At 47.3% G+C, this 16,317-nt stretch overlaps 1 protein-coding gene across 5 annotated transcripts in view; it reads right to left on the bottom strand.

Annotated features, from left to right (window-relative positions):
* LOC119455448 (WD repeat-containing protein 7) overlaps positions 1–16,317 on the bottom strand; it is a 136,616-nt gene that overhangs the window by 52,698 nt on the left and 67,601 nt on the right. For 4 of the 5 annotated variants that reach the window (XM_049668780.1, XM_049668783.1, XM_049668782.1 and 1 more), the window contains 2 exons: positions 7,017–7,162; positions 1,585–1,803 (listed from right to left, as the gene is read on the bottom strand). In XM_049668780.1, coding sequence (XP_049524737.1) covers positions 1,585–1,803; positions 7,017–7,162 — 365 coding nt within the window. The remainder of the gene's footprint in view (positions 1–1,584; positions 1,804–7,016; positions 7,163–16,317) is intronic. The other variant, XM_049668781.1, reaches the window with a different exon arrangement.

The raw sequence follows: 16,317 nt of genomic DNA, 5'->3' as shown, positions 1-16,317 counted from the left end.
ACAGCTCCCATAGAACCCAATGCATTGGTAATCCCACTGTTGCGTCGCAACTGTGGGACCGTTCCCGCATCATACGTTCGAACTGCCACCCCGTGCCCACCCGAGCGGCCATTTTGAATTTTCATGTCGCTTGGCTTGGTGGCTTGACGATGGCATTGGCCACTCAAAGTACCGGAGGCAACACCTATGGCGTATTTTTGGTTTCCGCCAGCAAAAGCATGGCCTTTGAGATCCGTATTTTCTATCTAAAGATGGTGTCTATGACGCGTTGTGGCCCTAAAATTGGTTTTGCCGCATAGATGTTCCGTGTAAAGTCCAAGGGCGATAACGCCGTTGCCGCGCGCCGTATGCTGTATGTGCAAGTGAAAGCGTGCGAGGGGAGCCAACGTCCGCATCTAAATCTCGCGTGCGCAAGAAAGAAAGGCAGGGAGGAAGCACGCCTTCTTCCGTTGCGCTCGGGGCACCGGCGAGGAAGCGAGGGGGAGGGAGGGGGAGCGGGCTTGGTTCTTTATTCTGTGGTTGAACTCTGGGTTTCAACTGCGTACTGAACGGCGGCGCGAGTGCAGGCCGTATCTTGAAAGTGATCTGCCTTGGGGGCAGAGTCTAGGCAGTGTAGGTGCGTCGGCGGCTCGTAGCTTTGTGTGTGCTGTGTGTTCTCGGCGCTCAGTTTGCGTTGAAGCGACAGACAATAGCACGAAGGTCACTTCGTTAGCTGCTGTAGCGGCGCTTCCTAACGCCAGTGTTTGACAGCACGTGTCCACGCTCATCGAGTGTGATGTGTTCATGTTTGCCTGTGGGCGCTGACACCATGGTTGTTAATATATCGGAAAGCTTTTAACTGCGCTATAAACAGGGACAAAGGATGACGAAAAAGACAACACGTGCGTAGTTAAAATCTTTCCTATATGAACTTCAACCAACTAGCCCTACTTGGTGCACTACTGCTTGTTCATATATTTAATAAGCGAATGTTTACAAGTTTATACGGACGATAAAACTACTATCCTTACTATGTATGGTTCTCGGCTAATTTGCTATCGCAATCCATGCTTCGGCTTTAGGGCGAAACTACGACTTTTTTCACACGTAAGAATTAAAATAATATTGTATGCAGTTCAACACTACTATCATTTCTCAATTTTTCCTATTTCTCGGCTCTTGTGTTTCCCGGCTCTTACGTTTTTTTTTCTTTACGGTCCCGTGAAAAACGTATCAGCGGGTTTCTACTGTACTATTAATGTGAGAGACACTGTAGCAGAGGGCTCTGGATTAATTCTGATGACCTGAGGTTTCTTAACGTGCAGCCAATGTTTAGTACACAATAACTATTGCACTCTCTCACAAAAGGAAGCCACAGCCAGCACAGTAGGCAGATTAATTTTGAACACCTGGGTTTCTTTAACGTGCATCCAACGCTCACTACACAAGTGTTTTTGAATTCTGCCTCCGTTTTCTTTGCCGTGTTCCTGTCAGGTGTTATCTTGAGCCAGACTTGACCTAGTCAAGTCATGGCTTCAAGTGAAGGTGTATTTCTGAATAGGAGGGTAAGACTCTCCGGGAGTGGAGAGGCTGGCGTGACCTGACCTGTGCAGCTTCCGGCGCTTCTCCTGGTCAGGCACGAAGGTGGCACTGTTCATGGACATGAGCGTGTTGGCCAGGGCAATCACCGACAGCAGGTGGTTGGTCGTGACGGCTGTCGACAACTCCCAGTGGCCTCTCGACGAGAAGCGACGTGCTCGCTCCTCTTCTTCAATCTGTTCCTTGGGCACCGGCATGGTCACCACCTTGCGCTCCTTGCTGCTGCTGCATAATTGGCATCAATCGCCTAGGCTTTATTAACTTTTTTTTATTTACGATACGGTAAGCCCATACAGGCTGTTACAGGGTGGAAGCACACAGGTGTAACAAAATACGGTCCACTATCAATCGGTCTACTAGTACAATCTTAAGAACAAAACCGAAAATACAGCTCGCGAAAAATACAATTCTAAATTTTCATTCAAAAGATGTCGAACTGCCAGTGTCAGTGAAAACTTGCGGAGTAAGACTATTCCATTACGTTATAGTGCATACAAGGAATCAATATTTGTATGCATCAACTCATGGGTTATATGGTAAAAATGCATGACAATAATTGGTGCGAGGAGAAATTCTTCCAGGTGGGAATGGATATGACGAGGAGTTTACATTAAATTTACCATAACCAGGACTGGTACAGATTGCGCACTTAGGTAGGAGGAGTAAACAAACCTAACTGCTAATCTTTGTACACTTTCAAGTTTGTTGATATGGTATTGCTGGTAAGGATCCCAAATTACACTGGCTGGGCATATGAAGCGACAGTCGATTCCAATTCATTTAATTCAGGATTCGCATTCCCAAAACACCTGTACTATTGTCATGTTGTAGTGACGAAGAAACCAAGCACTGTCAAATAGTGAGTCAAGAATCTAACTTCTAATGTCGCAAACTTGTGCACAGGAAATCAAGCGACACTGGAAGCACAATAGCAGTAAGCACAGTTGTCGGTCATCACAATGTGATCCACGGGTCAATTGTGTCCGTGATTTTGCATACATGACACATCGTACATTCCAGCGCAATTGATGATGTTCACGTACGTTCGAGATGGGTACACCACTATTCGCATTGTGTGCACAATCTGATTAGACAACTCTTTTTCCACAGAATCAACAACAACATGTAACTGTGCTTAGCCGGTGTAAAGCGGTCACCACCAAGGAGCAAAGCAATGTAAGCGTCGTAATGTAAATGTGCTGTCAGGGTCTGGCCTTTGCAAAGCCAATTACAGTAAAAGCTCGATGATACGAATCTCACAGGGTCACGAAAAATATTCGTATTAGCCGAAATTCGTATCATCGAAACACAATTAAAACTACTGTCGAATCTCGATAATTCGAAGTCGAAGGGGCCCGAAAATTTGATCGAATTAAAAGGACGTATTTTTGAAGTATTCGTGCACCATAGCACGATGAACGAACGGTGCGAGTCGTGAAATATCGCGGCGCGCAAGCGCATAGCAAACGCGGGCCACGAAACTGCCCACGCCGGCTAACGGTCGCTTCCCGATAACGACAGAAAACAAAGCTTTAGGGAGCGAGCAGGCGGCGCCGGCACACGGGTGCGCGAGGAGACCGTCGAAGGTGAGGGAGGAGGGTGTCAGGAAAGCGGATTTGGCCGCGTCAACTCCGCCGCTTCGGTGGCTCCCCTCGCCCTCCCTCTCAACTCCCTCGTAGCTCTCTCACCTTCGACTCCGTGCGCACATCTCCGTACGCGCCCGCCGCCGTGCTGGCGCCAGCTTATTTTAGCCGCCCCCTAAAGTTTCGTTTTCTGCCGTTATCGAGAAGCGAGCGTTTGCGGGCGTGGCAGTTTCGTTGGCCCGACTGTGCCTACGCCGCTGCTTCCCTCTGCGCTGCTGCCGCAGCGTGCAAGGTCAACATGTGACTAGAAAATAGAGAAGGGTTCACTGCCATTTTATCCGCGTGGCTGAGACGTCGGCACTATTGTGTGCTAGAATACGGTTGTCTAGAACACTAGTCGGCATGTACACGCTTGTTCCGGCGCGATGCAGAAACGGCGACGTTGCAATTTGAGAGAGGGTGAAATTTCCGCCGCGGGGTTTTTTTTTTCCCCGCTCCTTCCTTCGCGCGCGGCATTGAGGGGTCTCTCCTGAGCTTTTGCCATAGAATAAAGACCACTTTTGCTCTATGGCGGTGTCTGAGCAATGCCGGTCGGAGGCGCCGCCGCGTGATTTGGCGTGCTGCTAAGAGCATTGTCGGTGCGCGGTATGTTCGAAATAAGCGCGTTCGAATTCACTTGCTTCGCGTTGACGTTGAACGAAAGCACGTTTTTCATGATAGTCTCGCTGTGCAACAATTGTGCTCAGTGTTGACGTTGCGAGGCCTAGCTCCTTAGCCAACTCCGTCCGCTTCCTCTTGGGATCCTCATCGACCTTTCGAAGAATGTCTAATTTCTCTTTAAAGGAGAGTGCTTTCCGCTTGCGAGACATAGCTCGCTGCGACTAGGCAAAATGGTGCAAACACGAAGAACGCGGCCCGAAGCGCAGCAGCCACTCCATCTGACGGCTCGCAGAAAAGGAGGAGAAGTACAAAAGCACCAAAAGTGCCACCGCTTCAAACTCTTCGCGCCCAGTCGCGGAGTCCGCGCTGTCCGGCGCTGTGCCTCCGCACCAAAAGAGGAGAGAAAGCGCGTGACTGCGCGCTGTTCTCTTTCGCGGCCGTTGGTGGGGCGGCGTTTATTCGTATCAACCGACGCAGGCTGAAAATCGATTCGTAACAACCGTTCTCTAGCACGTTGCAAAGTAATGGGGCTCGGCCGGGACCACAGAAAAATTCGTATCATCCGGAAATTCGTATTAGCCGTGATCGTATCATCGAGCTTTTACTGTATCTCATTACCACGTCAATCGCTATCATGAGTCATGGGTGCCCGAGCACAGGCAAAATAGGACACACTCCCACAAGATAGCTTTGTCAATAAGGGCCGAGTTTATAATCAGAACTACTATATGCTATTGCAGAAAACAATGCAGTTTTATACATCTGGATCACTAGAAATCTACTGTAGTTGAAGAGACACTAAAATGAGACAATAATGAGTTTTGGAATGACACAACACTGTTTCAAAACTACATTTTCATTATTCCGCGGTAATATGTTCATTAGTAGAAGAGAAAATTGAAAGGCAAGCTTCCATGTTTTGAATTTTGTGTCCAAATTCCAGCATAGTGCTTGAGAGAGAGTGTGTGCAAGGGGGGAGGGTGCGTGCATCAGAGGCCTCACAGATCTTGCTGCTGAGGTACACACGCACACAATATTTAGGCAGATGTGGCTCAGTACAATTCTTTAAACTTGCTAAGTCCGGTCCTTGGTGCTTTCAAAATAGAATGTAGTCCACCTTTGGTAAAGAAATTGTCAGTTTTGCCAAAATGGCGAAGCACTGACAGCAACGGCAAGGTTGAGCATTGCGCTTGAACTGCTCGGACAGTGTTGTAACTATACATGGGTGCGACTATACGCGAATACGACATACGGACTGGTGCGCCAAAATTTCTGGCACCCTTGAGTGCTTTAACGTGCTATGCAGGGCCTGTAATGACATCGCACAGGTGCCACTGCACTGCCTGCGAAGAGTGATGCTAGTGAAATCGCATTACATCACTTTCCGAGTGTAAGCACTAATATCGTTATGCGCATTCTAATAGTCTGGGAAGATTTAGGATAAAAGGCATGCGCTCTGAATGAAATGTGTAATGACTTTTGTTTGCACGCTGCAATTCTAAAAACTTCTGAGGAACAATTCACTCAAGAACATAATGCCTGGTATCCGCAACTTTGGCAGTTCAATAATATTGCATCTATCTAGGTAAACATAGAGCATCATCATCCACTGCAGGATGAAGGCTTCTCCCAGTAATCTCCAATTACCCCTGTCTTGCACTAGCTGATTCCCCAACTTGCACTTACAAATTTCCTAATTTCATCCCCTCACCTGATTTTCTTCCGTCCTCAACCGCACTTCCCTTCCCTTAGCAACTCTAATGGTCCACTGGTTATCAACCTCACCCATTACATGGCCGGCCCAGCTCCACTTTTTTCTCTTAATGTCAACTAGAGAAACATAGAGCATACATATACTGAATTGAAACATCACAGCGACAGCAGAAATTCACCTGGAGTATCCACATAATTGTTACCACAATAAAATAACCTAAGCCAGTGCAGACACTATCAAAGCCCCCGACATCACGGCGAGCTGGTGCGGCAACTTGGAGGAAGTGTCGCCACCTGTCTTCAGTTGTTGCATCATTTCTGTCTTGCCAAGCTTTCTCTCTGACCATGGTAGCTTAGCGCAAAGTAATGAACGGACACAAAAACAGCAAAACTTACAAGAACGAGCCCTACTACCAACTGCTTATTGACGTGCCACTTGTGCCGACATATGGGCTATTTGAAGCGCATGTGCATCGTTGCATCACTGCATTATACAGAGAAGAACCGCGGAACAAAGTTTGTGCATGTCAAAGAGCAATTTGCATAGAATTGTACTCAGAAGAGCACAGGCTTACGGAAGCTTCACTGATACAGGCAGGGGCATTATTGTTTATAAAAAATGCCTCAGAGGCCAATCGAGACATACAGATTTTGCTGCTGCCTAAGAACCATGGTCTCCCACAGTCGACATGCAGTTACATGCGCGACCAAATGTGAAGACTTGTCCTCCTCCTTGTTTGTGAGCCTTCTCTTAAGAGCTCTTAGGGAGCACGCTCCCTGTTGTTTTTGTGCCCATCCATCACTTTGCGCAAAGCTACCATAGTCACAATCCAAGTTCAACTAGCACCACAGTCGGTCCTCCAGAAGCCTCCTCTCATGATGAGCGATTTTTTTTTACTACTGTACAAGGGTAATATACTACTGCAGGTGAAACTATTTCTCTCTTTAATGTCCCTTTAAAATCCGTTTGGGTAATGTCAAATTAGGTAACGCGAGAGAGAGAGAGGTCAGTGTAGAAGTGCGATAGTGAGCCACTTCTTGTGCCGCTTGAGCGCAGCTATGCGCGGTGGTGGGAAAAAACAGTGTTGCTCGACAGCGTATTCGACGCGGTGACGCGGGAGCTTTGAGCTGCCCGGTGAACGGGTGCCGAACCCCGCGGAAAACGACGTATTCGGCGTGCAACCGTCGGGTATTTTTTGGTTTTGGAGCCGAATTTAGTTCGTTATATTCATTGGCAGGAAAATTTCACTTCGTTAAAACGAGGCTTTATATACACGAATTTCTATGGGGATTTCAAGGGGAATTTCATTTACTTCATTCTATCCCTTATTTCGTTATATCCCGTTTCGTTACGACGAGGTTCGAGTGTATATGTTGTATGTGTCCCTCTCACAGCCATCCCGTCCCAAGCGTGCTATTACTAGTTTCAAGTGCTTCGCCCGTGGTACAACACAAGAGCAGTAAGCGCAATCCAAGTACTACTACCTGATTGGTGCAGCCTCCTGGGACGGGGGCAGCATGCGGTACGTGTGGGTGGGCAGCAGCAGGCTCATGTGGCTGCCCCGTGACAGCAGGCCAAAGCAGATGGGTCGCATGGGGCACAGCAGGCCCAGTGTGCCTTCGCACGCCTGCACACGTCGCCACGCCCGTCAGCAAATTTTAATTTAACCTCAAACTTGTGTCAATCATTAACAGATCATGTTTTAGTGCAATTAGCATCCTTACAATACTTTACACACTTTCCAGTATCTATCTGCGTCGGGATTTAACCGTTTTCCTTTCACACCAACTTGGGACACTGGGTATGTGCCGCTTTTCAGAATAATTATCGTAACATATAAAACATATCACTAATCACACACCCAGTCACATTGATTGCTAATTGCATTAAGTCATCAAACATCTCCCAAAATGCAGACACACCATCAATTTTTTATTTATTGTTTTATTTTATTTTTTCATTCATAAACAGTATTGTTCTGAAGCAGAACACAATTGTGAATATTGCTTTCTTTTATAAATACAGTAAAAGCTCGATGATACGATCACGGCTAATACGAATTTCCGGATGATACGAATTTTTCTGTGGTCCCGGCCGAGCCCTATTACTTTGCAACATGCTAGAGAACGGTTGTTACGAATCGATTTTCAGCCTGCGTCGGTTGATACGAATAAACGCCGCCCCACCGACGGCCGCGAAAGAGAACAGCGCGCAGTCACGCGCTTTCTCTCCTTCTCTATTGGTGCGGAGGCGCGGCGCCGGACAGCGCGGACTCCGCGACTGGGCGCGAAGAGTTTGAAGCGGTGGCGCTTCAAGAAATAAATGCTTTTTACGTACATGTGCCTGAGTGAGTTCACCTCTGACTCTTTAATTTAGCTACAGTCGAATCTCGTTAATTCGAACACGCTTATTTCGAACATATTGCGCACCGACAATGCTCTTAGCAGCGCGCCAAATAACGCGGCGGCGCCTCCGACCGGCATTGCTCCGACACCGCCGTAGAGCAAAAGCTCAGGAGAGACCCCTCAATGCCGCGCGCGAAGGAACGGGAAAAAAAAAAAAAGAACGAGCGGCGGAAATTTCCCCCTCTCTCAAATTGCAAGGTCGCCGTTTCTGCATCACGCCGGAACAAGCGTGTATGTGCCGACTAGAGTGTTCTAGACAACCGTATTCTAGCACACAAGAGTGCCGACGCGGATAAAATGGCAGTGAACCCTTCTCCTCTATTTTCTAGTCACATGTTGACCTTGCACGCTGCGGCAGCAGCGCAGAGGGAAGCAGCGGCGGAGGCACAGTCGGGCCAACGAAACTGCCACGCCCGCAAACGCTCGCTTCCCGATAACAGCAGAAAACGAAACTTCAGGGGGCGGCTAAAATAAGCTGGCGCCAGCACGGAGGCGGGCGCGCACGGAGATGTGCGCACGGAGTCGAAGGTGAGAGAGCTACGAGGGAGTTGAGAGGGAGGGCGAGGGGAGCCACCGAAGCGGCGGAGTTGACGCGGCCAAATCCGCTTCCCTGCCGCCCTCCTCCCTCACCTTCGACGGTCTCCGCGCGCACCCGTGTGCCGGCGCCACCCGCTCGCTCCCTGAAGCTTTGTTTTCTGTCGTTATCGGGAAGCGACCGTTAGCCGGCGTGGGCAGTTTCGTGGCCTGCGCTTGCTATGCGCTTGCGCGCCGCGATATTTCACGACTCGCACCGTTCGTGCATCGTGCTATGGTGCACGAATACTTCAAAAATACGTCCTTTTAATTTGAACAAATTTTCGGGCCCCTTCGAGTTCGAATTATCGAGATTCGACAGTATTTTTAATTGTGTTTCGATGATACGAATTTCGGCTAATACGAATATTTTTCGTGACCCCGTGAGATTCGTATCATCGAGCTTTTACTATCTTTTCCCCTTTCGGAGCTAAGGCCAATATGCTTGTACTGTTTTTTTATGGTATGTGCTCCCGTGCAGCAACAATATAGTTTTTCTTGTAGTCTGTGATGCTCATGACGTGCACGCCGCAGTTTTTTCACAGCTATGTCATACTGTCAAGCTTGATTCACTGTCAGTTAACACTCTTCTGCAAAGGTTCAGAGACATGCTTTTTCTCTCTCATACCCCCCTTTCTTATTTTTGTACGAAATGCAGGAAGGAAGTGAATTGAACACTGGCACCCACTTCGCTGTACTATAGCGCTACAACGTGAGCAGTTTCATTTTCTTCGAAAAGCAAATTTTGCGGTTGTGCAAAAACTGACCTTGACCCAGAGATCGAATCCAGTAACATTGCATTCCCTCAGCAGTGCCATCACTTTACTAAAAGATCCAAGAAGGAGGTTGACAGTTGAGGTTTATTGAGGTTTAAGGGTTACAGTGGAGGGCTCCAGATTAATTTTGAACACCTGGGGTTTTTTAAACAAGCACCTAAATTGAGGTGTGCTCCTGACCTCATGATGGCCCCAATGTGGCTGCGACAGCCCCGGAGAACAAACCTGTGACATTGTGCTCAGCAGTGAAACACGATAGTTGCCGACCCAACACAATGGGTCTGGGTACAGCAAACCCAAGCTCTGTCCCATCTAAATTTGCGCCGGGAGATCATGTTCCATAATACTTGTAACCAACTATAGCTCACCTTACTTGATTAGTCCAATTTCACTTCCATTCAGTTATTTCCTCCTTAAGGCCCCAGAAGCATTTACACACGGGCAGGATAGAGAGGCACGTAAGCATCAGATAATTACAAAACAGAAAATATTACAGAAATATACGACTGCAATAGTTATGACAACAAAAAAAAAAGAAAAAGATCAATTTTCAACATAAGTAAATCTACATTCAAGTGTAGGGTGAAACAGCAGAAATGATCAACATCAGTGGCAAAAAGTGCATGTCATGTCACACACACAAATAATAATAATAATAATAATAATAATAATAATAATAATAATAATAATAATAATAATAATAATATCACATAAAAGTAATAAACAAATGAACAAAATAGTCAGGAATGCAGCCTATAGACATGTTTCCAAAGAATGTGTGATGCACCTTTTCAGAAGTGGGGTTTAGGAAGCTATGTGAAGTGAGCTGATAGCTTCACGCAGAATTTTTTGTGGTCGGTGCATGAAAATATGTGACTGAGAAGGGCATCCCACAGCACAATTGTACTGGGGGAAAATGATGTGTTCATAGATGATTTGCGACTGTTTACACGAGCTAATATTGCCTAGTCAGTGCAAGGGGGTACTCTAGATGGTGCTTTTAATCTGTCGCCCAATTAATCTTTAGTCCACTCCTACAGCATCATTAATAGCCCACAGTGGCGATGGAACAAAAGCTTTAATGTTTCTTGAATGACATCATGCATGTTTCTCAGTTACTGAATGTTTCATGCATTGTGCTACGTTTTCCGCTTGCATTTTCACATTCATTCACTGCATTAGGCTTTCAGAATCATTGTGCAGAATTTACCAGCAGCTGACAAGCTCCCACAGGTCAATGGGCAATCTACGACATTGTATTGTGTTGGCCGAGTCATAGAGTTTCACATCTAGGATAAAGAAAGTTTCATACAAAAGGTGTTGTTGGTGCTCGATCATTTCCAATGAAGAAAGAAGGGGGGGGGGGGGGGGGGTCAGTTGCTTTAGACGTAAGGAAGTATGACAGGCTTTTAAATCTAGGAAATTTTATGGCACTTCCAGATGACCCTTTTAAGAGCCCTGATTACAACAAAGTTATTGAAGTGCATGCACTCAGACACGAATACAGAAGGTACATGGACAGAATGCACATAGTGCTTTGTGTTGTCCCATGTACAGCCTCCCGCATTTTTAACTATATCAAACGAGCATCCATCACGCATCATTTTATCAAGAGGAGAGTGCTTAGTGCGCTTGAGTACTCTCAAGCGCACTAAGCACTCTCCTGTGCAAGAGTCATCTAATGCGATGCTCCCTTCAGGACGACGCACGACCACTTTATAGTGTTCTCACGCGATGTAGTTAAAAATGCAGGAGGCTGCACTTACTGTGTGTGTATTTTTGTGTGTGTGCTATAACAATTTGAAGATGGTCTATTAAGAGGAAGCTTTAGCTCAGGCCTGACCGTAATTTCCCTATCCAAATATACATGTACCACACAAAAAGGGCAATCACTGTAGCAATTTGAATGAAATTTGTTGCATTTGAGAGAGAAAGTGAAATTGTAGTGACTCGACGAAATAAAATTATTATGCCCAGAATTTTTAGAAAAATTCTCAAAAATTGGTAAGCTAAAAAAAGATATGAAGCACTAAGTTTGCAAATCCATATCATTGCATTAAAAAGAAATACAGTAAAATATCGGTGATACGAATCTCAAGGAGTCACGTGAAATATTTGTGTCCCCTAAAATTCGTATCATTAAAACATACAAAATCAAGAAAAAATGATTATTTTTAGCACAAAAAATTCCTAATAGTAGTGGAACCCCGTTGATACGTTCCTTGCTGCTGCGTTTTCCCGGCTGCTACGTCGCGTCCTTGCGGTCCCGACCTGAATCCTACATTGACTTCCATGTATTAACTCTTTCCGTACCACGCCCATTGGGCATGGTTAGCCCTATATCGATGGTTTGAAACACCGTTTTCGAGACCTTCCGTGCCACTCACGGACATACTGTGCTATCAGACGTAGAGGAGGTGAATGTATTTTAGTTTTCTCAGCGCACTCCCAAGTTTCGCGATGGTCAAAGGAGAAGGAAAAAATGGCGGCCTGCCATTGATGGTTTGAAACGCTGCTTTCGAGACCTTCCGTGCCGCTCACGAACACACTGCGCCATCGGACGTGAAAAAGGAGAAACTAGATTTTTGTTTTCTAAGCAGTTAGTTTTTTTCCTGCCAAGCGGTGATTTTTAAATGTGCTTTGAAGTTTCGCGATCGTCAAAGCAGACAAAAATGGAGCCGGACAAAAATGTCCGGCTCCGAAAACGGTACGCGCGCTTCGGGATATTGCAGATATTGCGATTCAGCTGCCTCTCCGGCTGATCTTATCGATACATCGAATAGCAGTGAGTCAGAGGACACTGACATTTTGTCGGACTTTGAGTCTGAAAGCGACGATGACGCAAACCAGCCCAGAACATCGGCGGCCGCAGCCCAACACGCCCGACTGTAGTGCTTGCAGAAAATTTTTGTAGCGAAATGACTGTTCAACAAAAAATTTTGATGTTTTTTGGAGATAGTGCCTAATAGACAGCAATAGATTTTGTATATCTCATAATTTTCGTAACATTTTCTTAGTAGATACAAGCGTGTCTTTACAAACTTTGTTCAATTTTATCACACAATCTTGATTTTAACAATTTATATATTTTTATGACATACATCTCGTTAATAAAACTTTTATGCGTGAAAAGTGCATTCATTTTGCTTTCTATTTATGTAATACATTAAATATTGAGTGCAGTAGTTCCAGAAAAAAACATCTGCCGTAACATACAAAAAACACCTATTTTTCCCATGGTAGGGAAGTGCTAAGTTCCCCTTGATACGTTGCCAATCTGTAATTTTCCCATATCTTACGTTGCTTTTGAATGTGGCGGTCATGTAAATTTAGTGGTGCAGCCAACTTGTACGTTGCAACAGGCGACCGGCACGTTGCCGGTCACCTGTTGAAAGCAATCTTGAAAGCAATCTGCGACGTGCGCAAAGTGCGTGCCCGCGCGGGGCTCATCTTCAAAACGATCTGGGATATTGACAAAGTGCGCCTAGTGCCTGATAGCTTAGTATGCGCTGTGCTTTCGGCGTTATTCGGTTTGAAGCGAGAAACAGCGCATAGGTCAATTCGCTTGCTGCCGTGCTTCCTTACTCCAGCGTTATGACAGCGAGTTTCCGCGATCATCGAGCAAGATGTGTTTGTGTTTACTGTGCATGCGTGACACTGTGCTTGTTAACTTAGTAAGCGAATGTTTACAAGTTTATACAGCCGATAAAGCTACTATCTTACTTCGTACAGCTGTCTACTAATTTGCTATCGCAAACCTTTCGAGCAAAACTGCTACTTCTTTTTTGTTTTTGCAGTCCCTTGAAAAACGTATTACAGTCGAACCCACTTATAACAATACCGCTTTTAACAATATATCGTCTATAACAATGAGAAGCTGCAGCACCGTCAAATTTTGTATGTTTTCTATGGTGAAATAACCCACTTACTACAATGCCCCCATGCCGCATTATTGGTTATAACGAAGTCTGGCCACTGGGTGTCCGTGTCAAAAGGGAATGGAATGAGAACTCCTTGTAAACAAAAAAAAAACAAAAAAAAAAATTTGAGCCGCTGCACGCCACCGTGCATTGTTTTCCATCCTTCTCCACATCGCCAGCCTCGCACGCCTCTGTCCCGTTGCCCTTCCACCCCTCCGAACATGAAAGGGCTGCACGCATAGCTCTGCGCAGAGCGACCCTCCGAAACATGAATGGACCGCCCCAACTGCGCTGATCAGCTGGGCTGAAGGAGCGCCGCAAATTTGCCACGCAATAGAGCCAAAACGGCATTATCGTCCACCGAAACGAAGCGACGGAGTTCGTGTGGCCATGATCAACAGTGAAAATCGGACTGGTATGACGGCAATGGCAAGACGTTTCGTGCCTATTTGTGCCTTTAAAGCCTTTATTTTTTCATTTACCGCCGCACATAACACAGCGTTGGCCGCGACTTCATCCGCAGCCCTTGCGCCGAGCAGTAGTTTCATTTTGACTCGGTACGCGCGTCGGCCGCGTGCCTTCATAACTGAGTAGTCGCCATCCATGATCGCGTCGATAGCGACCGCGGCTTCGTTTGCAGTTGCAGCAAATGGTAGTTTCGTTTTGACTCTGCGTGTGTCGGCCGCGCGCCTTCAGAATCGCAAGGTCGCAGTCGATGATCGCGTCGACAGTGGCCGTGGTGAACAATAGTTTCGTTCTTACTCAGTGCAAAGCTGTCGAGGATGAAGAGCACCGTCTAAATTGTGATGGGCGGCGGCCTGGTGAAAAAATAAAGGGATGTGCAAGCAGTAGCGAAAAGAGCGTCGCAGATGAAGACGTGCGCTGCAGCCGTGCTGTGAAAAGTCACGAGGCCTTCGCTGCTGCGAGCGCTAATCGGTCACGAGATGACGAGAATGGCAGCTTCCACACTACTTTTGTGCAAAATAGAAACATGATTCTGCTGATTCAGTAAATAAAAACGTGTTGACGTAGAAAGCATTTGTTTGTTGTTTTCTTGATACCTTCAATAATTCGACATACGGTTAATTCGGACATTTTTTTGGTCCCGTAAAATCTGAATTAACGTGATTTTACTATAGCAGTATAACACCGACAGCCGCAACTTGTTACACGCGGTCAGAGCGTGCAGGAAGCAGAGTTTAAACAGTTAAACGAGTCAACACTATTAGCCGCCAGATGGAGGAAGGTGGTGGGGAGGGGCACTGTTTTCTCACAACAGCTTTTTTTTCATGCAACCTGGTTATAACAATTATCGGTTATAACAATAGAATTTTCGTGGCACTTGAATATTGTTATACAGTATAGACCACTTATAACGTAACCGCTTATAGTGCAGGACCGGATATAGTGCGGTCTTTTCAGACTCCCGTTAATTTTCCCATAGCACTCCATGTATACATGTATCGCTTATAGTGCAGTTGCGGGAGACGAAATACCGGTTACAGTGTGGCTGCCTGGGAGTACGGAAGTCATCGGAGACGACGAACGCTCCCCTCAAACGGGTGCCCCAAGGAGTGCTCGAGGAAGAAAGAGAGACGAAGTGGAGAAGGGCACGTGGTGCGAACGAATAGCCAGTGAGGCTGAAACCAGAATCTTGAGTGCGAGTCGTGAAATAACACGGCGCACATAGCGAGCGAGGGCCACGAAACTGCCAACGCCGGCCGATGCTCGCTTCACAATAACGGCAGTAAACGAAACTTCAGGGAGCAGCGGCGCCGGCACAGCACGGCGAAGGGCGCACGCGGAGACCGTGGAATGTGAGGGAGGAGGGCGGCAGGGAAGCGGATTTCACCTCGGCAACTCTGCCGCTTCAGTGGCTCCCCCTCGCCCTCCCTCGTAGCTCCTTTACTTTCGACTGTCACTGTGCACGCCCGCCGCCGTGCAGGTGCCGCCGCAGCCGGCCCAGCGCCAGCTCCCTGAAGTTTCGTTTTCTGCCGTTATCGGGGAGTGGGCGCTTGCCGGCGTGGGAAGTTTCGTTGGCTGACCTGGGACAGCGCCGCTGCTTCCCTCTGCGTAAAGGGCTTTACCTCTGCGCCGTAGCCGCAGTGTGCAAGGTCAACACGTGACTAGAAAGTAGAGGAAGCACAAAGGAGAAAGAAGGGTTCACTGCCATTTTCTACGCGTGGCTATGGTAGCGTGGCTGAGACATCGGCACGTACACGCATGTTCCGGCGCAATGCAGAATCGGCGACCTTGCCATTTGAGAGAGGGTGAAATTTCCGACGCTTGTTTTTTTTTTTTTTCGTTCGCGCGCAACATTGAGGGGTCTCTCCTAAGCTTTTACTCTATGGCGGTGCCGGAGCAATGCCGGTCGGAGGCACCGCCGCGTGATTTGGTTCGAATTAACGAGATTCGACTGTAAATTGAATGCAAACGTTCTAGCCGCATTCCTCGACTGTCGCATACACGTGGCGGCTCGGTGCACATGTTTTGCATATGTGTGGGCCTTGAAAATTGTTGCTTTGGTTATAGTGCAGTACCGCTTATAGTGCGGATATTCGCGACTCCGGCAACTTATGTTATAAGCGGTCTACACTGTAGTACGGTCTTTTTAGACTCCCGTTAATTTTCCTATAGTACTCCATGTATACGCATACCGCTTACAGTGCAGCCGCATGAGACGAAATACCGGTTATAATGAGGTTTCCGCGGGAAAATCTCGCCGACAAGGGCGGTAGCGAGCACGCTTCTCAACGAGGTGCACCCACCGATGGGAGAGGAGATCAACAAGGGCTACGTGGAGGAGGAGCAAGAGACGTGGAGCATGAGTCCAAGGGCGATAAAATAGTCGCCGTGTGCCGTCTGTGCGAGTGAAAGCGCGCGGGGGACGCGCGTGCCTTCACGGAGAGCGAACGCACAATGGAGAGCAAACGCGACTTCCATCGCGCGAAAGGCCGTGGGGGTATGGGAGGGAGGGGTGGGCGACACTTTGCTGTGGCCCTAAATGCGTATCTTGCAACCGGACGCTAGGGGAATTGGCGATGCAATCTCCCACGCGAAAGGAGCAAAGCGGGAAGGCAGCACGGGAGAGAGGGAGGGGGGGGGGGC

This window comes from Dermacentor silvarum, chromosome 6 (genome assembly GCF_013339745.2).
Source record: "Dermacentor silvarum isolate Dsil-2018 chromosome 6, BIME_Dsil_1.4, whole genome shotgun sequence".
In the NCBI taxonomy this organism is placed as follows: Eukaryota; Metazoa; Arthropoda; class Arachnida; order Ixodida; family Ixodidae; genus Dermacentor; species Dermacentor silvarum.
The sequence above is the reverse complement of the archived record's forward strand: the minus strand, read 5'-3'. Positions and strand labels throughout refer to the sequence as shown.